This window comes from Sabethes cyaneus, chromosome 3 (assembly GCF_943734655.1).
Source record: "Sabethes cyaneus chromosome 3, idSabCyanKW18_F2, whole genome shotgun sequence".
NCBI lineage: Eukaryota > Metazoa > Arthropoda > Insecta > Diptera > Culicidae > Sabethes > Sabethes cyaneus.
The window spans coordinates 58,391,355-58,415,526 of NC_071355.1; the positions used below are offsets into that span (position 1 = coordinate 58,391,355).

The following is a 24,172-nucleotide window of genomic DNA, read 5'->3' on the forward strand; positions in this document are numbered from 1 at the left end:
TCGGTAGCCGAATTGGCTCGTTGAGTGACCGTTTGTACCCTCAGTGCACTGTACGAGTCTGTTAAGGATAACCCTCTCTAGCACCTTGCCGGCAGTATCGAGTAGACAGATCGGCCTATATGACGACGGAAAACCCGGAGGTTTTCCCAGCTTCGGCAATAGGACCAGGTACTGTTGCTTCCATCTGTCCGGGAAAAGGCCATCTTCCAGGCATCTACTCATTACTGCTCCGAATAATTCGGGAGCCTCTAAAATAGCCGCTTTAGTGGCCAAATTCGGGGTTCCTTCTGGTCCTGGTACCTTGCTCACCTTCAGGGATTTAGCGGTCTCAATGAGTTCTTCGGTTGTAACCGTCACTTCCTCCCCGACCTCTAAACCGCCGTCGCCCACGTTACTTTGGATGTTCGGCTGGGAGGCCGACCGTCTTACGCTATGGTCTGAGATACTGGAACATCGGCCGTGGGACGACTCAGCAGCTTGAGCCCAGGCCCTTGGCTCGTGGCGCGGAAAGAAGCCCTCGATGATCCACTCCAGCATCTCTGGCGATCGCTCAGCGGGCGCCATCACGCCCTTGGTCTTTGCCTTTACGGCCCTGTAGGCATCACTCCACGGGTTCGTTTTGGCACTAGCACATAACCTTTCAAAGCAGGCTCGTTTACTAGCTTTTACCCAATCTTAAGCGCTGCGCACGCAGCAACAAGCGCTACCCGGCATTCAGCCTTGCCTTCGTCCGAACGAGCTCTTTACATAATTCTCCTCACACGAAAGCACGCTCCGCGGAGTTCCGCAATTTCATCTGTCCACCAGTAAGCCGGTGACCTCCTAGGATACCTAGGACGGTCTTTCCTAGGCAAAGTAGCGTCACAAGCTCGTGACAGTACCTCAACCAAATGATCAGCGTTCGGATCGGATATGCCGCGATCACCTCACTCTCTTCGGATCGCTTCCATAAATACTTCGGGATCGAAGTATGATGTCTTCCATCCAGGGGTGGTTGGATTGTCGGTTCTTCTCGCCGCCTGCCGCCTGGTCATCTGACCGACACCATAGCAGACCGCCTGATGGTCACTGTGAGTGTAGATTGTGTAGCCATTGTCTACCCTCCAGTCTCCTATCAGACCAGGACTGTCACCACTGTCGAATGTAACGTCGATGATAGACTCCGCACCGTTCCTACTGAAGGTACTTGTGGTGCTGACATTGGCCAGATCTACGTTGAGCTTTGCCAGAGCCTCAAGCAGAATCCGACCCCTATGCGACGACTTCCCCACTCACCCCGCCCAAGCGTTAAAGTCGTCCACCCCTACCACCGGCCTTAGACCAGTCAGTACAACTGATACTCAGTCTACCATCCGCGTAAACTGTTCGATAGACCAACTCGGCGGAGCATAACAGCTGCAGTAGACCCTCGTCTGCAGTTGACACAACCTATTGAATCGGGAACCTGCTTGTCGTCCATATAGCCGCCGTCCCGGACCTATCCGAGACCCAGTTGCCGTTTCTGGCAGGGACGTGATATGGGTTCGAGATGAAGGCAATGTCCGTTGCTGACTCAGAAACTGTTTAGTGTAACAGCTGCTGAGCCGTGCTGCTGTGGTACAGGTTGAGTTGTGTCACTTGCACTATGAACATGGCTTGGTCGCCGGTACACCGGCCGGGTACCTTGGACCTCCCGTTACGTGCCTTGCGTCCCGTTTACCGGAACAGATCAAGTTTACCGGTACACTTGGGAGGCTACGCGCAGTTTCTTGCTTTATGGTCAGCACGGCCACATCTCCTGCACAATTGGCTCCTATCTGGCCCCTTGTAGATCCTGGGGTTATGTCCGTGCTCGAAGCACCGGAAGCAAGCCTCCGACTGCTTGAACACGCTCAGTGGGCATACCGACCACCCCGAGCCAGTTTGCCTGGAAATCATTATCCGTGCCATTGCTGGTCTCCATCGATTATATCGTATGCGCATACCGCTTTGAAGTCGATAAATATAGAATGTGCAGCTATTATGCGAGATTTGCTGAAAGGTGAATATTTGGTCCGAAGTCGCATCAGCGCTTATGAAGCCCGCTTGATGCTTCCTTACGAATCTTTAGGCTATCGGTGATAGCCTATATAACAAGATCTAGAAAACTAATTTGTAGGCGGTGTTTATCAGTATCATGCTGCACCTGCGATAGTTGCAGCAGTTAACCCTATCACTCTTCCAATTCCTTCCATTCACTCCTCTGTTAGCGTCTTCTTCTTCCAGTTCCTGAAAATCATCCACTCTTTACAGTAGTCGCAGTCGTTTTCTACCGAATTTGTAGAGCTCTGCTGTTAGTCGAGTCTTTCCAGTGGCCATGTTGGTCTTCAGTAATCCGATTTCTCATTCAACCTCTTTGAGGTTTGGTGCTGTGACACTACTATCTTCCATGGGCACTCTTATATTAGCTTCCCTTTCGTCTCCCTGCACAATCGTCATTAAGATGTTCATTTAATAACATTCAGTAATCGTTTATTGTTTGAAAACCCCTACAAACGCCATTTTTATGAAAAATGACTTTTTGGCAGTTTTTGAATCCTTGAGAATTCCTACATCTTCTCTCTAGATTCAAGAAAAAGTTAGTTCCACGATCTCCTTTTAATTGGGGTTGCGAATATCCGTTTGTTTGGGAAACCCGACGATCGGCACTTCTATAAGTACGACACTTTCATGCATTGTTTAAGTCCAATTTTGTGAGCAGAATAAAAAATGTCTTTGGATTCGGAAAACACTTGTCGAACATAGCCAAAAAGCGGAAACGAAAAGCTTTTCGGTGAAAAACGGAATATACAACGGAAATTATTAAAAGAGCAAAAAAATATTGACAAAGTTTTATTGGTTTCAAAAATAATTCCATACTACCAAGCAATGGAACTTTGGGTTGGGCCCCAAAATCAAAAATATTGCATGTGGATAAAGTAAATTTCAGGACTAAAAATCCTGCCTGTCGCAAATCCAAATTGCTTATGAAGATATCTATTGTTAGCCAAATCCACAGTGCGAGCAAGTCTACTAAAACAAACAAATTACGAAGGTAGACTATTAGGTATCATTTCATTTTCTTTGTTTTGTAAGTATACCAAGAGATCATTATACTACCTAAAACAAACACAGTATCAATGAGTTGAAATTATCTACATATGCCCAGAAGGATGTAAAATTATACAATTAATATTAATTTTAGATGACGGTTCGTGCAAACATTGTCTGGAATATGTGCAATTTCTTATGGCAAATAAAGGAGAAAGTTTATCTACAATCAATGCGTGGCGTGCCAATGTTGTCATTATCTGAAAACTGCACAGAAAATATTTTTTTGAACATCCAAATTACCTTGACAGAAAAGGGAGAAGTAGGTCATTTAACCCGAAGCATAAAAAGGCATGCCATAAGTCGAAAATGGGCCATTCAAATCATGAATACCACTTTGTTTCTCTTACCAAGCGCTCCATACGAGCTCGCGCTATCGTCGCTGTTCGTTCATATTTGTAAGTATGATAGTTTGATGTCAGTACGAAATTTATAAATTTCTTCCATAGTTACTACATACTTTATCGGCGTCTACGCGACCTGCATTTTATCAAACAGCACAAGTTCACAACTTCTCCGAAGCATTCCTTTCATCTCCGAGAATGCTTGGGTTTCCCTGGATATAAATTTTCTACGCGGAACGAGCTACGATCCTCGGTTAACCATTGCCATCGATTTGGGTTGCCATGCTTTTCTGATGGATCAGCACACCGCGATCACTTTTTTAGATTCATTCTTGCACAGCCATGATTACGCTCTGTATAGGAATCCCAACAAAACCCTAATCATTTTGTTCGATCCCAACATCGAGGACAACAATGGTTTCGATAGCTTGCTGGAGATTCGTCAACATCCAGCTTTGCAAGAAATTCCTCGAACTTTGCTGTTGCTTCTTAGTGAAGACAGAATCGAAATTTGGACACATAATTTTAAATCATCACCGGAAGAAGCACAAAAGTTAATACCATTGGATTCCTATCATGTGACCGATGAGTCATTTATGTTGGATGCTGATTTATTTCCAAATAAAATGCTCAATATGCAGCGTCGTATGTTCCGTTTGGCTAGTTTCCTTTGGGGGCCACATTTTACCTACGCTCCAACCAACAGTGCTCAATGGTTGGCAAAGTATAAAAATCAAACGATCACGGTGGATGGAATGGGTGGACTGGTGATGGTGGAGTTTTGCAAGAAGTATAATTGTACGTGGGATATAAAGATTGGTAGGATTCCTTTGACACACTTTGAGAAGCTGACGATAACAGTTCGTTTCTTCGTAGATCAAGCGGGAGAATGGGGAACTATTTACAACAATTGGACCGGAAATGGTATTATCGGAACAATAGCGGAACGAAGGGCAGACGTTGGTGTGGGATCGCTCCTAACTTGGCAAACTGTTTATCAATTTCTTGGATTCACTGCTACTATTCGGAAAGTTGGAGTTACTTGTTTTGCACCTCGACCTCAGTAAGCCTGCTAACACAATCAACGAAATCAATTTTCTCAAAATATTTTTTACAGCTTAATACCTACTTGGCAGACCATTGCGCTAGTATTTCATAGAGATGTTTGGATTTGCGTCCTCGTTAGCATGGTTTCGTGCATTGTCATGTACCGTTGGATATCACATATTAAATCGCATCCCTATTTTGGACAAAACAGTGTCGCTTGGTATGTTCTGAATGTTACGGCGATCGTTTTATTTCAGGCGGCGGAAATTTTGCACCGCTCCACACCGGAAACAATACTCTCAATTGCATTGCTGATATTTGCCATCAATCTTGGAAATATCTTCGTAGGAAAAAACGCTAGCCTGCGTACATTCCCGCTGTTTGAAACACCGATCGACACCTTTCAGGATATGGCGGAAAGAGATACGATTTGGACTCAAACCCACGAAGCTTGGGTTCACTCACTCTTGTTAACTCAGAATGTATTATTTGGTATTCTTTTCTTTTAATAAGAAATTAATCATCTGTTCTTTTTTACAGCCTTCTCTGCAACTTGTTAGACAAAATTTCAGAATTCACAGTGTTGAGGAATTGGAGGTTCTAGCGGACCAAGGTCACATGGCTTTCGGTGTGAGTAGGCTAAACTATGGTCACTACATGATTGGCTCATTCATCACGGCTAACAATGTTATGCTGTATCGATTGATGAAAGAAGATCTATACTCCGAATATGAAGTGTCAATGACTACCAAGACGTGTCCCTTGCGAGATCAGCTGTCCGATTTGATTCTACGTATCGTCGAGTCCGGCATTCGGGCCTATCAAGAACCGATTGTGGCTAAACGTTACATGGACTACGGAGTTCAGATCAAGATTTACCATTCTCAGGACCGCGAGCAGACGGCTCCGTATCCGATGAGCTGTGAAGATTTGTTAAGTGCTTTTATTATCCTCGGAGTAGGTGTCCTCTTTGCGATCGTTATTTTCTTAGGAGAATTATTCTATGATAGATATACGAAGCAAAGAGAATTATGTTTTGCTAAAAGCAGGGGTGAATATTTGCATTAAATATTTAAATAACTGTCGGTTATTTGTTACGACTACAATGATGGTTCAGTTGTAATTTAAAAACACATTACATAAATATGTTCTCACAATGTTAAAGTAAATGAATATTAATTGATGATTGCACCAACAAATGAATTTTTTTGTAATCAAAACAAAACAGGTTGATGTGCCATGAAAATGAAAATCATATGATATTCTAAAGTATGTATAATTTTTACCTTTGTTATACTATAACAAAGGTTTAAAAATTGGTCGATAAACACGAAATTGATCCGAGGCCCGGAGGGCCAAGTCACATATACCAATCGATAGGGTTCGACGATTTGAGCAATGTCTGTGTGTGTGTGTGTGTGCGTGTATGTATGTAATGATTTTTTCTATCGCCTGTTTCTCAAAGATGGCTGAACCGAATCGTTCGCTATTACTTTTGTTTGAAAGGTATTATTGTCTAGTAGATCACTATTGAGTTGCTTCGTGACACGACGTTTCGTTTAAAAGTTATAAGCAAAAATGTGAAAAATACGTGACACGGGTTTCTCTAGAACTACATGACCGATTTCAACGATCTTAGTATCAAATGAAAGCCCTTATTAAAGCTAAATTATTCAGAAATTTTTAATTGAAAACAAACAAGTAGTTTAAAAGTTATGCTTAAAAAACCTGTTTTGACAAGGAAATAATTATCGCCTGTTTCTTAGAGATGGCCAAACCGATTTATGCGCTATTAGTCTCATTTGAAAGATAATATATGCTAATAGATCACAATTGAATGGTTTTTTGATTGGACGTTTAATTTGAAAGTTATGAGCAACCGTATACACCACACCAAAATTAACAATAATTTATAATGATTTTAACCAAGAAAATTTACCTAATTTCAATTATTTTAATATCAATCGAGAGGTTTTGACTCTACGAATATATATGCAAAATTTCATAAGAATTGGTTGTACCGGTCAAAAGATATTAACCCTCGAACACTCGCGCCAACTTTTGCAACACAGTTACTCGCGCGCACTATAATCCCAAACCAAAGAAAACGTGCGCACTAGAGGTTTGACTGGGAAAACTTGGTTTTAGGTTTATCGAACCTTTAGAATAGTTTCTTGAAATTAAAAGCTCTATCGTCTGGTGGAATCTAAATTTTGATTAATCCCCCTAAAAGTGAAATAAAAAAAATTATTTTTCTTCAGTGTCAATATAACAAATTGATGTGCTCTGCAAAGTTATAGAGCATATTATTACAAGAAATTTTGCTAGAGACAGTAACCTTCCATCTCTGCAGCTAAGATAGAAAAATCTTATTTATTGTATATGAATTTGTAAACTCAGTTTTTATATTTTTGCTCTTTTTGTAATTGTTGTATGACTTTTTCTTGTATTACAAAATTGTACAAATGATAAAAATACACAACTTTGCTGAATATAGTATACCTCTATGTTTGCTTGTTTAGGAACTGTAGAACTTTGATTATAAAAAATACCTTAATTTTGATTACGAATTACTCGACTACCAGCAGACGGATACATTTTAAACATTTTACATTGGCTAGTTTTGCTGCACACAGACACCATTTTTCCATATGAAGAAACGAAAGAAAATTCCACTTGGGGTCAATTGCGGTACACCTCGCATGCTGATTGTTTCGTTTCTGTGATGACGGTTTATGCTGATCTATTTTTCCAACAATTTAAATTATTAATGCATTGAATAATTATGACATTTTGCTCAGAATAAGTTTATTGAAGAATATTCGTTAGTTAAACAACGATTTGTAACTTTATAACAATATGGTGTTGAAAAACCTACACGTGTTGTACAAAATACAACAGCGTGAGTAACCGAAGGTTAATAAAAATTGATTAAAATTATTCAAGTAAACTCTATTGATGTGAATCAAATAGAATGGCATTACAGGAAATTATGCATAGTTCAAAAACCTATAAACTAGACCTTTACTAGGCAATGTATATGTTAAAGAATAAGATTTCGTCTTACAACTTACTTTTATTTGCACTTACTCAAATTAATAACAACTTACTTATCCTTACTCAGGAATTACATGAAAATAGGATCTATCAAAATTTAAAAGTGTTCCTATTTTGTTCAAAATTTGTAAACTTATTCAATTTTCAAAAATTTTATGTAAACCAACGCATTACGCAACGTTAACCAATAGATGAATTATGTTCCGAAAACGTATCGATTTCTATCTCAAATATCAAGTAAGACCGTATAACAAAGGTTCCTTTCACCACTAGGTGGATTAAATCGGGTTTTTTCCTGGAATTCGAATGGTTCAATCTGTGCATTTAATGGTTGTAAAGTCAGTCTTTTAACATAAAACTTTCCGACCAACTCTCGGCAGAACTATACAAAAGTGGCAAAGAACCACTAGTGACAGCACTTCACCGGATAGTTTCAAGGATTTGAGAGGAAAAACTATCGGAAGAGTGGATGGAAGGTGTGGTTTGTCCCATCTATAAAAAGCGATCGGCTTGATTGTTGTAAATACCGGGGCCTTACGCTGATCAGCGCTGTCTGCAAGGTGCTCTCCCAGATCTTGTTACGTCGTCTATCTCCAATAGCAAGATAATTTGTAAGACAGTATCAAGCGGGCTTTATGAGGATCCGTGCTACTACAGATCAAATTTTCAATCTCTGACAAATCTTCTAAAAATGTCGGTAGTAGGTACAACGTGCCCACTCATTATATTTTTGTGGATTTTGGGGCTGCATACGGTACAATCGAGCACGGCAGATGGCAGATAATGCACGAAAACGGTTTTCCGGACAGACTGACACAGCTGATGAACGCTGCCCTGGAGTGAGTGCTGAGCTACATGCGTGTTTCGGGGGCATTCTAGAGGCCCTTCGAATTGCGCAGAGGTTTGCGGCAAAGAGATGGTCTGTCCTGTATGTTATTTACCATCGCTATTGAAGGTGTGATCTGGCGAAAGGGCATCGAACGTTCTTCGGTAAAAGTAGCTCCTCCTCCTCCTCCTAGCCTTCACAGACGACTTTAACATCACTACTAGAGACCTTGGGATGATGGAGGCAATTTACGCAAGACTAAAAACGGTGGATAGGAGGATAGGGTTACAAATCAATGCATCGAAAATCAACTATCTATATGGAATATATGGTTGGATGAGGTTTCAGAGAAAACAGCGTTCGCCTCCTACGGACAATGACTATATTGAGTGCAATAAACTAAAAGTGGTTGATGAGTTCATATATTTGGTATCTCTGGTCACCGCCAATAATAATACGAATAAGTAAATTTAACGGCGCATTCAAGTTGCAAGTTTGGGTTACTTTTTGGCACCGTTGTTACAAATCGTCCTTAGTTTTTTCTATAGTGCTAGTTTTTTAAACAACTATTGTTTTTCTGTATTAGTAATTGTTAGTAAAATTAGTTGATGTAAATAAAAATATTATTGTTTGTTTAATAGATTAGTACGAAACACAAATACATAAATTGTTAGAATTAATAAGGCAAAAAGGAGGACATCGACTGTAGCTACAGGAAAATTCAACCCTGAAGGGGGTGGGTGTAGTTAATAGCGAAAGGAGAAGAAAATGGTGTGTGGTAAAGAAAGGGTAATGAGATCATAGAAAAACCGCCAAACCGTCAGATATATGGTGGCGTTCGTGTGTGAATCAGTAACGAACCTCAGCGCTTAACCCCAATTTAGTCAACCAACCAGTGCTGATTTCCTTTTATCAAGAAACATATGTGGCAAGTTTGATGAAGAACCCTCTAGGAGCTTCAGAGTAGAGATGGTCGAGTCTCGGGTTTTCAGACCCGAAACCCGAAAAAAACCCGAACCCGTCGGGTTCGGGTCGGGAACGGGCTTGACACTTTTACCAGGTGTCGGGTTCGGGTCGGGCTCGGGTTTGGCCAAAAAAAAAATTCGGATTCGGGTCGGGTTCGGGCTTAGCGAAAAAAATTAGTCCGGGTTTCGGGTTTGGGTAATGAGAAACCGAACCATATCCACATTCAGTTGTTGTAAAAGTATTATTTTAACATAATAAAATAAACAGTACTTTAATGATATTTAGTATGACTCAGATATCAGCTTCATTGGACTGGTTGCTTTTTAGACGGTTTAGTGTTTTCAGATTTAGATCGAGTTTAGACCAAAAGTTACATAATCCAGAATTCGTTAGTTGGTTCATGTCATAACTGCGCCCAAACTAGTGATTGGGTGGACTGACAGAAGACTACAGTTGTCTGCTATCATAAATTATTGGTTTCTATTTCGATTTCCAAAAAGTTTCGTGCCTCGGAATAGTTGTAGTTTAGCTGTCTTTAACACTATCATATCGTACATCTACACATATCGTCGTGAAGGGGTCATTTGACCCATTGCTTTTCCGGTCTTCTCGCGAAAATTATTTATAGAGTGAAGTCGATATGTTTAGTGTTAAAATCAATCCCTTTTATGTTTGCTACCTTTAAACTAAAGTGCTAGTGCTTTAGACTAAGAACTAGCTTTCAGCTATTAGATACCGGTATAACATAATGAAACAAGATCCAAGTATTTCAAAATAATTTTTCATGTAAATTTTTCTTTTCGCTTTTTACAGGTTTCATAGAAAACTTAAGAGATATTCCCGCGAAAAGTAAAAGACACGATTCTGGTGTATACTTTAATTTTTTACAATTTTCAATTCAGTTCCAAAAGAAAGGTGAAAAAACCTAAAATTTTAAATGAATTTTATAGCTCGAACGTTATAGAGAATACGAAAAGAAAACTGCCGAGATTCAAATCGAGGTGTGAGTTTTATGAAAATTAATATAAAATTCAAGTTCAGGACGGGATCAAATTTAACATAATATAAAAATTAGGGTTCGGATCGGGTTTTGGTTTGGCCGAAAAAAAAATTCGGGTTCGGGTCGGGTCGGGTTCGGGCTTAGCGAAAAAAATAAATCCGGGCTCGGGTCGGGTTCGGGTTTGATTGAAAATAAAATTTCGGGTTCGGGTAGGGCTCGGGTTTGAAAACAAAAATAAAAATTCGGGTTCGGGTCGGGTCCGGGTTCGACAGCAAAAAAATTTTCGACCCGGGTCGGGTTCGGGCTTGGAAAATATGAAACCCGACCATCTCTACTTCAGAGTTATGGCGGAATATGCAAACATACAAACTCACGCTCACTTTTATTAGATTGATCTATTACTACAGTATTCCTCAGCAAGCCCGCATTTGTGTTTCTAGACAAAGACGTTTCAATATTTTTCTCCTGGGTTCTTGCTAACTTGTGTGGTCCCCGTGGCTCTGTGGTAAGTGACGTCGATTGATTTATTCCCCGAACACGGCACATCATCCTTTGCACTAGCGATTTCCCCACTTGTTTGGCAATCAAATTCCATTTTCGCTTCTCGACACAGTTGCACCTTCTCATTTCCTTGTCGGTTTGCCCTTTACAATCAATCGTCCTTAGCTTCAGGGTATTGGCCGGATTCTACTCCTTGGGAACCACAGCGGGGCTATTGTCGTTGTACTACTATTACCATCACTAGGATTTGGGACAGAAAACCATTCATAAAGACAAAATCGTATTTCGAAAGTCAATGATTCTGGACCGTTTTTGTCTGCAGAGTTTGCTTTGCGTTACAATTCGGTACAACTTGTGACTTGAACCTTGTCAAGTCCTCCCTCTTCTTTGTTTTCTGGACATACGATTTGGAAACTCTTGCTAATTTCGCCGGGTCTTTCGTCCATAACTTTGGGTTCCTTTTGAAAAAAGCCACCACTTTCGACGTAGCTTTAGAATCAACCGATTTTCTTTTCTGCAACTTTTGGGTCTCCGGTCGATAGTCAGACATTCCCCAAATCGTTTCACAGCATCACACATAGGTAGAATTCGCTAGCTTAGCTGCCACACGAGGGGATAGTCCGAAATTTTTATTACGAATGTGCCGAAACGAATCGTAACGTGCTTATTGCGGTGATACCATACACTTCTTAATGTAATTCCGTGAAATTTTGACAGTTTTACTGATAAAATAAATAACGGATGGCAACTAAAATTTAGGAATTTTTTCGCGGCCCTTATGCTCAACAACTAAACGAGCTCAGAGCGAAATGAGAGTATGTATGTGTTAGCTCTCTCTCTCTCTCGTCTTTTTGTTAATATTTTTTGTTTTGTTTATGCTTGCCCAGTTTTGCTAAAAATGGCGTCGGAACAAGAAGCATTTCGGAAGCGCGTTGTACACTTCTACGAACTGCAACAGAAATCTCGGCCAAAAGTATACGGTACAACATTTAAAAAGCAAATATGTTGCGGCTTCGACTGTTTACCATATCCTAAGATGCCCAACAACTACTCGCAAGCAAGGTAGTGGAAAACCAGCCAAAATTATGGACGCAGACGGACATCGTTCTCTTTCTCGTTTCTTCAACAACAAGTCCTCTGGTATCCGTGCCATAGCTGGTCTCCATCGATTATATCGTATGCGCATGCCGCTTTGAAGTCGATAAATATAGAATGTGCAGCTATTATGCGAGATTTGCTGAAAGGTGAATATTTGGTCCGAAGTCGCATTAGCGCTTATGAAGCCCGCTTGATGCTTCCTTACGAATCTTTAGGCTATCGGTGACAGCCTATATAACAAGATCTAGAAAAATAATTTGTAGGCGGTGTTTATCAGTATCATGCTGCACCTGCGATAGTTGCAGCAGTTAACCCTATCACTTTTCCAATTCCTTCCATTCACTCCTCTGTTAGCGTCTTCTTCTTCCAGTTCCTGAAAATCACTCACTCTTTACAGCAGTCGCTAGCGTTTTTCTACCGAATTTGTAGAGCTCAGCTGTTAGTCGAGTCTTTCCAGTGGCCATGTTGGTCTTCATTAATCCGATTTCTCATTCAACCTCTTTGAGGTTTGGTGCTGTGATACTACTATCTTCCATGGGCACTCTTATATTAGCTTCCCTTTCGTCTCCCTGCACAATCGTCATTAAGATATTCATTTAATAACATTTAATAATCGTTTATTGTTTGAAAAACCACAGAAACGCCATTTTTATGAAAAATGACTTTTTGGCAGTTTTTGAATCCTCATGAATTCCTACATTTTCTCTCTAGATTCCAGACAAAGTTAGTTCCACGATTCCCTTTTAATTGCGGTTGCGAATCTCCGTTGGTTTGAGAAACCCATAAATCAATGGTTCCGACTTCGATAAGTACGACATTTTCATTCATTGTTAAAGTCCAATTTTATGAGCAGAATAAAAAATGTCTTGGATTCGGAAAACACTTGTCGAACATAATCAAAAAGCGGAAACGAAAAGTTTTTCGGTGAAAACGGAATATAAAATGGAAATTATGTAAGTATGAGAAAGCTCACACTGCCCTGCTGGCTCGCTTTATCTTCTCAGGGTCGTAGCGTGTTCGGGGGACTCAGCACATTCGACTACTTACCGTCTCAATCAAACAAAGCGGAACAACGAACGAGGGATCAGAGGAAAAGGGATCGGCTCTTTAAACTTAAAATCTAGAACTCCATTTTACTTATTTATTAATTCGAGCTTAGAGTTGAAAATCACGTTGCGGTACCGGTTACGATGCGTTGGGGCCCATCGGCGACATGCAGGAAAACGGATGAAAGAGAGAGTGTACATACCTCGACCGCTTCACGGTCGATTTTTAAGATGCTGGCACGATGACGTACTAGATCGAGGTTAAGGTTGACAGGAACTATGCTTCCGGTGACTTCCAGGAATCCAGATGGGGAGCATTGCATTACGTTTTCCACCCTTCAGGAACACTCAGCGTTGCCTTAAGCTGTTTGCCGTCCAGATTGGCAATGGGGTCACACGTGGTTCCACGTAACACCTGCTATACGATGGCTGATTCCGTAGTTGAAATAGGTATGGATCACAACGTCCGACTGCTTCTGGCCGCTGTCTGTCACATCCAATACGTTGGTACACGGACAGCCATACTGTCTTAGCCGTCTCAATATGAATTCAGCTCTTCGGCTTTAAGAAAGACTACGCTTCGGATGACTAGCTACTTTTGCACAGCTTTGAATTTTTAGCTCTCTGGCGTTGGGTGTAGTTCACCGTATGGTTCGAGCTCGACTGTCCCCTCCTTTTGGGCCTTTCAACCTTCGACCCACCTTCATCCTATATCTCCCTCTCGTCGACTATCTCTCTCCTCCCTTCTCTCTATCTGGACACAGTGGGTTCGCTATCGAATTTCCCTTCGTTTGCTGATAGGCGAACCGGTTGAGAGTTCCCAGGGTTGTGCCGTGATCAATGGGTTAGTTTATTAGTTGGAAATTTTAGTGCGGACTATTTTGCCGTCTTTTGCCGTTGCGGTTTTTCCGGTACATGCCTTTAATTAAATTTGTGACCGTTTACAAGTTTTGGCTGCCCTCTGGGAAATAAATAACGGCTCCTTGTGAAGCACGTCCAACGCCCCAACGTCTGGTCTGCACGTTCCGGGGTGTGCTCAGAAGGCCCAGATTATCATGCGGCAGAGATCCCACGGACTTGTAAGCGGCCACAATACAATACTCATTTTTTTCGCAATTTGTCGTTGCCTAATTATAGGGTTTTCTTTTATGTTAGTGTGTTAGCAAGGACTTAAACCTAGGTTAAACAAAAATAACAAATTTTAATAAGCAAAAGAAATTAACAAACTAAAGACAATAATTCAGAGCCAATCAAAACAAAACAAAATAATTACAAACTTAAAACTAAAACGCTAAACTGAACCAACTACTTCATTGTGCCGATCAATTTAAAAGTGATCGGTAACAATTATTAAAAAAGCAAGAAAAAAAATATTGACGAAGTTATTTCGCAATCATAATTCCATACTACCAAACAATGGAACTTTGAGTTGGGCTCCAAAATCAAAAATATTGCATGTGGATAAAGTACATTTTAGGACTAAAAATAGGACGTGGTTCCATGTCAAAAATTCTACCTGTTGCAAATCCAGCAGACTTGATTATGAAGATATCTGTTGTTAGCCAAATCCACAGTGCGAGCAAGTCTACTAAAACAAACAAATTATAAGGTAGACTAGGTATTAGGTATTATTTCATTTTCTTTGTTTTGTGAGTATACCAAAAGATCAATATAGGTACTACCTAAAACAAACACAGTATCAATGAGTTGAAATTATCTACATATGTCCAAGGATGTAAAATTATACAATTAATATTAATTTTAGATGACGGTTCGTGCAAACATTGTCTGGAATATGTGCAATTTCTTATGGCAAATAAAGGAGAAAGTTTATCTACAATCAATGCGTGGCGTGCCAATGTTGTCATTATCTGAAAACTGCACAGAAAATATTTTTTTTGAACAACCAAATTACCTTGACAGAAAAGGGAAAAGTAGGTCATTTAACCCGAACCATAAAAAGGCATGCCATAAGTCGAAAATGGGCCATTCAAATCATGAATACCACTTTGTTTCTCTTACCAAGCGCTCCATACGAGCTCGCGCTATCGTCGCTGTTCGTTCATATTTGTAAGTATGATAGTTTGATGTCAATACGAAAATTATAAATTTCTTCCATAGTTACTACATACTTTATCGGCGTCTACGCGACCTGCATTTTATCAAACAGCACAAGTTCACAACTTCTCCGAAGCATTCCTTTCATCTCCGAGAATGCTTGGGTTTCCCTGGATATAAATTTTCTACACGGAACGAGCTACGATCCTCGGTTAACCATTGCCATCGATTTGGGTTGCCATGCTTTTTTGATGGATCAGCACACCGCGCTCACTTTTTTAGATTCATTCTTGCACAGCCATGATTACGCTCTGTACAGGAATCCCAACAAAACCCTAATTATTTTGTTCGATCCCAACATCGAGGACAACAACGGTTTTGATAGCTTGCTGGAGATTCGTCAACATCCAGCTTTGCAAGAAATTCCTCGAACTTTGCTGTTGCTTCTTAGTGAAGACAGAATCGAAATTTGGACACATAATTTTAAATCATCACCGGAAGAAGCACAAAAGTTAATACTATTGGATTCCTATCATGTGACCGATGAGTCATTTATGTTGGATGCTGATTTGTTTCCGAATAAAATGCTCAATATGCAGCGTCGTATGTTCCGTTTGGCTAGTTTCCTATGGGGGCCACATTTTACCTACGCTCCCACCAACAGTGCTCAATGGTTGGCAAAGTATAAAAATCAAACGATCACGGTGGATGGAATGGGTGGACTGGTGATGGTGGAGTTTTGCAAGAAGTATAATTGTACGTGGGATATAAAGATTGGTAGGATTCCTTTGAAAAATGACACACTTTGAGAAGCTGACGATAACAGTTCGTTTCTTCGTAGATCAAGCGGGAGAATGGGGAACTATTTACAACAATTGGACCGGAAATGGTATTATCGGAACAATAGCGGAACGAAGGGCAGACGTTGGTGTGGGATCCCTCCTAACTTGGCAAAGTGTTTATCAATTTCTTGGATTCACTGCAACTATTCGGAAAGTTGGAATTACTTGTTTTGCACCTCGACCTCAGTAAACCTGCTAACACAATCAAAGAAAATTATTTTCTCAAAATATTGTTTACAGCTTAATACCTACATGGCAGACCATTGCGCTAGTATTTCATAGAGATGTTTGGATTTGTGTCCTCGTTAGCATGGTTTCGTGCATTGTCATGTACCGTTGGATATCACACATTAAATCGCATCCCTATTTCGGACAAAACAGTGTCGTTTGGTATGTTCTGAATGTTACGGCGATCGTTTTATTTCAGGCGGCGGAAATTTTGCACCGCTCCACACCGGAAACAATACTCTCAATTGCATTGCTGATATTTGCCATCAATCTTGGAAATATCTTCGTAGGAAAAAACGCAAGCCTGCGTACATTCCCGCTGTTTGAAACACCGATCGACACCTTTCAGGATATGGCCGAAAGAGATATGATTTGGACTCAAACCCACGAAGCTTGGGTTCACTCACTCTTGTTAACTCAGAATGTATTATTTGGTATTCCTTTCTTTTAATAAGAAATTAATCATCTGTTCTTTTTTACAGCCTTCTCTGCAAATTGTTATGCAAAATTTCAGAATTCACAGTGTTGAGGAATTGGAGGTTCTAGCGGACCAAGGCCACATTGCTTTTGGTGTGAGTAAGCTCAACTATGGTCACTACATGATTGGCTCATTCATCACGGCTAACAATGTTATGCTGTATCGATTGATGAAAGAAGATCTGTACTTCGAATATGAAGTGTCAATGACTACCAAGACGTGTCCCTTGCGAGATCAGCTGTCCGATTTGATTTTACGTATTGTCGAGTCCGGCATTCGGGCCTATCAAGAACCGATTGTGGCTAAACGTTACATGGACTACGGAGTTCAGATCAAGATTTACCATTCTCAGGACCGTGAGCAGACGGCTCCGTATCCGATGAGCTGTGAGGATTTGTTAAGCGCTTTTATTGTCCTCGGAGTAGGAGTCCTCTTTGCGATCGTTATTTTCTTAGGAGAATTATTCTATGATAGATATACGAAGCGAAGAGAATTATGTTTTGCTAGAAGCAGGGGTGAATATTTGCATTGAATATTTAGAACGTGAATTATATAACTGTCGGTTATTTGTTACGACTACAATGATGGTTCAGTTGTAATGTAAAAACACATTACATAAATATGTTCTCACAATGTTAAAGTAAATGAATATTAATTGATGATTGCACCAACAAATGAATTTTTTTGTAATCAGAACAAAACAGGTTGATGTGCCATGAAAATGAAAAGCATATGATATTCTGAAGTATGTATAATTTTTTTCCTGGAATTCGCATGGTTCAATCTGTGCATTTAACGGTTGTAAAGTCTGTCTTTTAACATAAAACTCTCCGACTGACTCTCAGCAGGAATATACAAAAGTGGCAAAGAACCACTAGTGACAGCACTTCACCGGATAGTTTCAAGGATTTGAGAGGAAAAACTATCGGAAGAGCGGATGGAAGGTGTGGTTTGTCCCATCTACAAAAAAGCGATCGGCTTGATTGTTGTAAATACCGGGGCCTTACGCTGATCAGCGCTGTCTGCAAGGTGCTCTCCCAGATCTTGTTACGTCGTCTATCTCCAATAGGAAGATAATTTGTAAGACAGTATCAAGCGGGCTTTATGAGGATCCCTGCTACTACAGATCAAATTTTCAATCTCTGACAAATCTTCTAAAAATGTCGGTAGTAGGTACAACGTGCCCACTCATTATATTTTTGTGGATTTTGGGGCTGCATACGATACAATCGAGCACGGCAGATGGCAGATAATGCACGAAAACGGTTTTCCGGACAGACTGACACAGCTGATGAAAGCTGCCCTGGAGTGAGTGCTGAGCTACATGCGTGTTTCGGGGGCATTCTAGAGGCCTTTCGAATTGCGCAGAGGTTTGCGGCAAAGAGATGGTCTCTCCTGTATGTTATTTACCATCGCTATTGAAGGTGTGATCTGGCGAAAGGGCATCGAACGTTCTTCGGTAAAAGTAGCTAACTCCTAGCCTTCACAGACGACTTTAACATCACTACTAGAGACCTTGGGATGATGGAGGCAATCTACGCAAGACTGAAAACGGTGGATAGGACGATAGGGTTACAAATCAATGCATCGAAAATCAACTATCTATATGGAATATATGGTGGGATGAGGTTTCAGAGAAAACAGCGTTCGCCTCTTACGGACAATGACTATATTGAGTGTAAATGAACTAAAAGTCGTTGATGAGTTCATATATTTGGTATCTCTGGTCACCGCCAATAATAATACGAATAAGTAAATTCAACGGCGCATTCAAGTTGCAAGTTTGGTTTACTTTTTGGTACCGTTGTTACAAATCGTCCTTAGTTTTTTCTATGGTGCTAGTTTTTTAAACAACTATTGTTTTTCTGTATTAGTAATTGTTAGTAAAATTAGTTGATGTAAATAAAAATATTATTGTTTGTTTAATAGATTAGTACGAAACACAAGTACATAAATTGTTAGAATTAATAAGGCAAAAAGGAGGACATCGACTGTAGCTACAGGAAAATTCAACCCTGAAGGGGGTGGGCATAGTTAATAGCGAAAAGGAGAAGAAAATGGTGTGTGGTAAAGAAAGGGTAATGAGATCATAGAAAAACCGCCAAATCGTCAGATATATGGTGGCGTTCGTGTGTGAATCAGTAACGAACCTCAGCGCTGTAGATCCGGTACGTATCGCAGTGAAAACCCCAGTTGTCCCGGAAAACACTACACACCCACACGCACACTTTTACGGTAATAAAATATCAAGAGCTAAAATAGAGTTTGAAATTTCCAAAATTCGTACAGCCTAGGAATACCGTAGTTGTTGCACGATTTCTCCACGTAGCCCCTCCGATTGCCCAGTGCAAGCCGACCCGGTGATCCAAGATCTACGGTGTCTTCCTCTGTGAGCTTTCCCAGGAGATCTGTTGACCCGAACAGTATTATTTTCCTTCCGCCGCACAAAACTGATCAAAACGCACAAAAATGGTCAAAACGCTAATCTGACCGGAGTCCTCTATGGACTACTAGAGACTGTAACTTTGGTTACAAAAGGCCTGCGTGCACTTGCCGTATGTGAACGAACGGTATCGCGGACTATTTTTGGTGGAGTACAAGCGGGGAGTGGGGCAGGCGTATGAACTATGAGTTGCCGTGCAAGAGAAATGCACCCCTTTACCTATTTAAACTTTCCTCTCCTTGTAAGAGACCATTTCCCTCTTTTGTCAACCCCTTGCGCTTACGCTTTTGTGTCAAAAAATATGTTTTTGACCTACAATGTTTGACGAAGACCCGTCCAGACGTGCCGGAGTTACGGCGGAACATACATTCATACTATCGTTCCTCGTCCCCTCGCTTCTGTTGGCACCCTTCCAGTCAGCAACCCCTTCTTTCGCGTAGGTTATTATGCATCTGTTTGCTCTCTGGAAATTCCGAAAGAAAAACAAACCCTTTTTTCTAGATATCCTTCCTCGGTGGACCTCCCTCTCTTCCATTACCTCTCCATACCATCTTGTCTCGCAGCCACTTGTGCAACTGCAATCGGTCCAAATGCAAGAGAAACGCAACCCCGTTTACTTATTTGGACCTCCCCCCCTTGTTAGGAACCCCAATTTTGTCAACCAACCAGTGCTGATTTCCTTTTATTAAGAAACATATGTGCCAAGTTTGACGAAGAACCCTCTAGGAGCTTCAGAGTTATGGAGGAATATGCAAACATACAAACTCACGCTCACTTTTATATATAGATTAATACATTACTACAGTATTCCTCAGCAAGCCCGCATTTGTGTTTCTAGACAAAGACATTTCAATGTTTTCCTCTTGGGTTCTTGCTAACTTCCCGAGCAGGAGCGAAGAGCAAAATAATATAAAAACAATATCAAACTGTGTTATAATACTATATTTTGTTATTGAATTGATAAGGAGATACATTGATAACACATTTTTTTATTGAGTAGATATTTAAAACATGGTCGTAAGATGAGTATAGTAACTAATTTTGTTATCATATCTTATTTTGACCTTAAAATGACATTCGATGTATCTCATAAATTTTGTTTTATTGATTAAAGAGATTTTAGATTATAAATATTTTAGAAAATGATGTTTGAATATCTCATATGCTACTGCATTTGTTATTCAATACCCTAATAATACTAAAATATGTTATTGTAATCTCAGAATACAGTTATTCAAATAACACAAGTAGTTATTCTTTTGGCCTTGAAGGGGCAAAATTTTGATATTATTTTTTGTTATTTTACCAACTATGTCAGCGAAAACAAGACCAAATATTGATATGAGTTATTCGATTTCCATAACATATTTTGATATTATTTTGCTCTTCGCTCCTGCTCGGGCTGTGTGGTCCCCGTGGCTCTGTGGTAAGTGACGTCGATTGATTTATTCCCCGAACACGGCACATCATCCTTTGCACTAGCGATTTCCCCACTTGTTTGGCAATCAAATTCCATTTTCGCTTCTCGACACAGTTGCACCTTCTCATTTCCTTGTCGGTTTGCCCTTTACAATCAATCAGTAAGCTTCAATCGTCCTTAGCTTCAGGGTATTGGCAGGATTCTACTCCTTGGGAACCACAGCGGGGCTATTGTCGTTGTAGTACTATTACCATCACTAGGATTTGGGACAGAAAACCATTCATAAAGACAAAATCGTATTTCGAAAGTCAATGATTCTGGACCGTTTTTGTCTGCAGAGTTTGCTTTGCGTTACAATTCGGTACAACTTGTGACTTGAACCTTGTCAAGTCCTCCCTCTTCTTTGTTTTCTGGACATACGATTTGGAAACTCTTGCTAATTTCGCCGGGTCTTTCGTCCATAACTTTGGGTTCCTTTTGAAAAAAAGCCACCACTTTCGACGTAGCTTTAGAATCAACCGATTTGCTTTTCTGCAACTTTTGGGTCTCCGGTCGATAGTCAGACATTCCCCAAATCGTTTCACAGCATCACACATCGGTAGAATTCGCTAGCTTAGCTGCCTCACGAGTGGATAGTCCGAAATTTTTATTACGAATGTGCCGAAACGAATCGTAACGTGCTTATTGCGGTGATACCATACACTTCTTAATGTAATTCCGTGAAATTTTGACAGTTTTACTGATAAAATAAATAACGGATGGCAACTAAAATTTAGGAATTTTTTCGCGGCCCTTATGCTCAACAACTAAACGAGCTCAGAGCGAAATGAGAGTTATGTTATGTTAATATTTTTTGTTTTGTTTATGCTTGCCCAGTTTTGCTAAAAATGGCGTTGGAACAAGAAGCATTTCGGAAGCGCGTTGTATACTTCTACGAACTGCAACAGAAATCTCGGCCAAAAGTATACGGTACAACATTTAAAAAGCAAATATGTTGCGGCTTCGACTGTCTACCATATCCTAAGATGCCCAACAACTACTCGCAAGCAAGGTAGTGGAAAACCAGCCAAAATTATGGACGCAGACGGACATCGTTCTCTTTCTCGTTTCTTCAACAACAAGTCCTCTGGTTTGGCTATCAATTAAGATGCACCAGACGAATGTTTTAACAAAAATTTTGATCCCGTTTCTACAAAAACATTATGCAGATGGACAATACGTGTTTTGACCGGATAGAGCATCATCGCATTACGCCAAAAAAACACAATCGTTCCTGAATACCCATTCGATCCCATTTTTACCCAAAAACCACGACCCGAAAAATCTGTCTCAGTGCGCCCAATCGAAGATTTCTTCGGGATTTTGAGTTCCTTGGTGTACAAAAATAACTGGAAAGCCTCGAATTGCAAACAGTTGATTGGTAGAATCAAGAGATGCATTCGTAAAGTTGACATGACGGTCGTACAACGCTCGTGTTTTGACGTCAAACGTCAAAACGTCTTCGCCGAGCTGCCGATTACGGACCGTTTTCAAATATACACTAATTTTTTTTCAACAATGGATAATGTATCTTTAATTTCGGTAAATCAGATCTTCTTCATGTATATTTGTCTTTTTTTGACAGCTTGAAAAAAAAATCCAAAATTTTAGTTGCCACCTGTTACGTGACAGCATTTTTTGAGTGTCCAGATTTTTTCATGTACAACTTTTATGTTGGGTCCTCATGGTGAAAAATGAGTTTTATTAGTTTTACGTTTTTGTTCATAACTTTTAAGCAAAAGTTCAATCAAGACAATGTAATAATCAAATCGTATAAAATACATTTTTTGCATAGCAACACTGCACGTAATTATTGCACCCGAAAATAACCTTCAAATTATATTATCGCACGCTTCGCGCCCAATTGTTATACAGCTTTTGTTTTGACTTTTCCTCATAATTACAATTGCCAAGTTGTTTTGTTTGTGGACAAAATCACTTACATATACTACAGCATTACCCTTAACATCCATTGTGGACCAGGAAATCTAGCAATAAACGGGAAAAACTACGGCTACCACCGCTTGCGTTGATAAACAAAAAGCAACACCGCAGAGAAGTGATCTGTTAAATGCGCGTTGCAGAAAAAAGCGGTAAGGACGTGCGCAATAAAATTGAAAGGAGTGTTTTTCGTTGTTTTAATTTTTGAACTTACGAATTTATCGGCCATTTGTATTGTAAAGACCCAATTTTATTTACTTATTGAGTATTCAGCTTTGCAGCAATTTCAAAAGTTCTACGCAAATTCATATTTGAACGTTAATTATCTTTTAGGTACTCAACAATACATTGAAGATATTCCTGCCAAACAAAGAGGTGTACAGAGGTGCCAAATTGGAGGTAAATAGAAACGTCAAATTGCTAAATTGCAAATGTGTATATGAGACGCAAAAAACACCCTAATAATAGAAGGTGGATTATCTGCAATATAGTAAGTTTCTACCAAATCTACGAACCCCTTATAACATGTTTATTTCATCTAATGTTCGGTAAAAGCTTATTTTGTAAATCAACTTTCTAATTTTGACAAGAAAATCATTTGCAGTAGTTCATACACTTGTGTTATGCTTATGGTTATGCTTAGAAGCAATACCTTTTTAAACATACCTATACTATTAATAAACAGCACGTGCGTTGTTTTGAGGCTATTAAATCCAGATATTAGTGCTTCAATTAGTTTATCCATTGAAATCGGCGTATTCGAGTAATCTATTTATATTTATTCATTTTGTAATCTATTAATATTCATTTTACACATTTTAATTGCAAAAGGCTTTGGAGTTCTCAAAGACGGGAATGAAACCTTTGTATTCTTATCACGGATAGAGAATTTATGGAACTTTTTCAATGCACTATTTTTGCGTTTAAATATATATGGCAATATTAACGGACGAAATTGAATGTAAATTTCCAACAATAACGTATTACTTATTCTATTCTTGCGAAACGCAGTTGCTTTCTGCTTTCGTAAAATTATGCAAATGAGCATTATTACGCATTAAAGCAGCGATTTACCAACCGTACTTACTATTTAGGTCATTGTTGTAGATAATGATCGTCCCTGGAAACTTGAGTAAATTGTTCAGCAGAACATCATCCTCCAACTGCGTCATCCTACCGTTACCGGGATAGTTCCGGTTACCTTCAAACACGGGATAAAATAAGTCCTTTTGCGGATATGGCGTCGATTGAGTACTTGTTCACTTTTCCTTATTTCAAACACTGGAAATTTCTGTTACGCGTCAGCAAAATTTCACGTTTACTGGCTTTCTTGATTTCAGCCTATTTTATGACATTTGCCAATGACATTTGAGCACTTTTAAAACACATCACTGCTTCCTGGTAAATTAAAAATTATTATTCCACCAATTTGACGCATAATACGTTTTTCACTGAGCTTGTAATTTTAATGCTGAGGATGTTGATTTCCGTTTCTTAACTGATAAAATTATTCAGTTTGAGCACAAAATTTGAAATATTCCATTACAGTGAGCATTTCGGGCACAATCCGAATAATATTGCTGAGATAATTCCAAGGATTCTGAAAAACGCACAAAATTTTCACCAATCGACAAGTGCTGAGGTGGCCATCTTTTGTTCGTCGTTTTTGTTCGTTGAAGAGAGCCAGGGCTTTCAGGACGCGGCGACGCGTCACCGGACACTTGCACTGG

At 39.9% G+C, this 24,172-nt stretch overlaps 1 protein-coding gene across 1 annotated transcript in view; it reads right to left on the reverse strand.

The window, feature by feature from the left end:
* LOC128741715 (forkhead box protein J3) overlaps positions 1-23,614 on the reverse strand; it is a 28,504-nt gene extending 4,890 nt beyond the window's left edge. Inside the window, exon 1 of the mRNA XM_053837700.1 lies at positions 23,530-23,614. Within this exon, the coding sequence (XP_053693675.1) occupies positions 23,530-23,614 (85 nt within the window). The remainder of the gene's footprint in view (positions 1-23,529) is intronic.
* Positions 23,615-24,172: the final 558 nt, after the last annotated feature.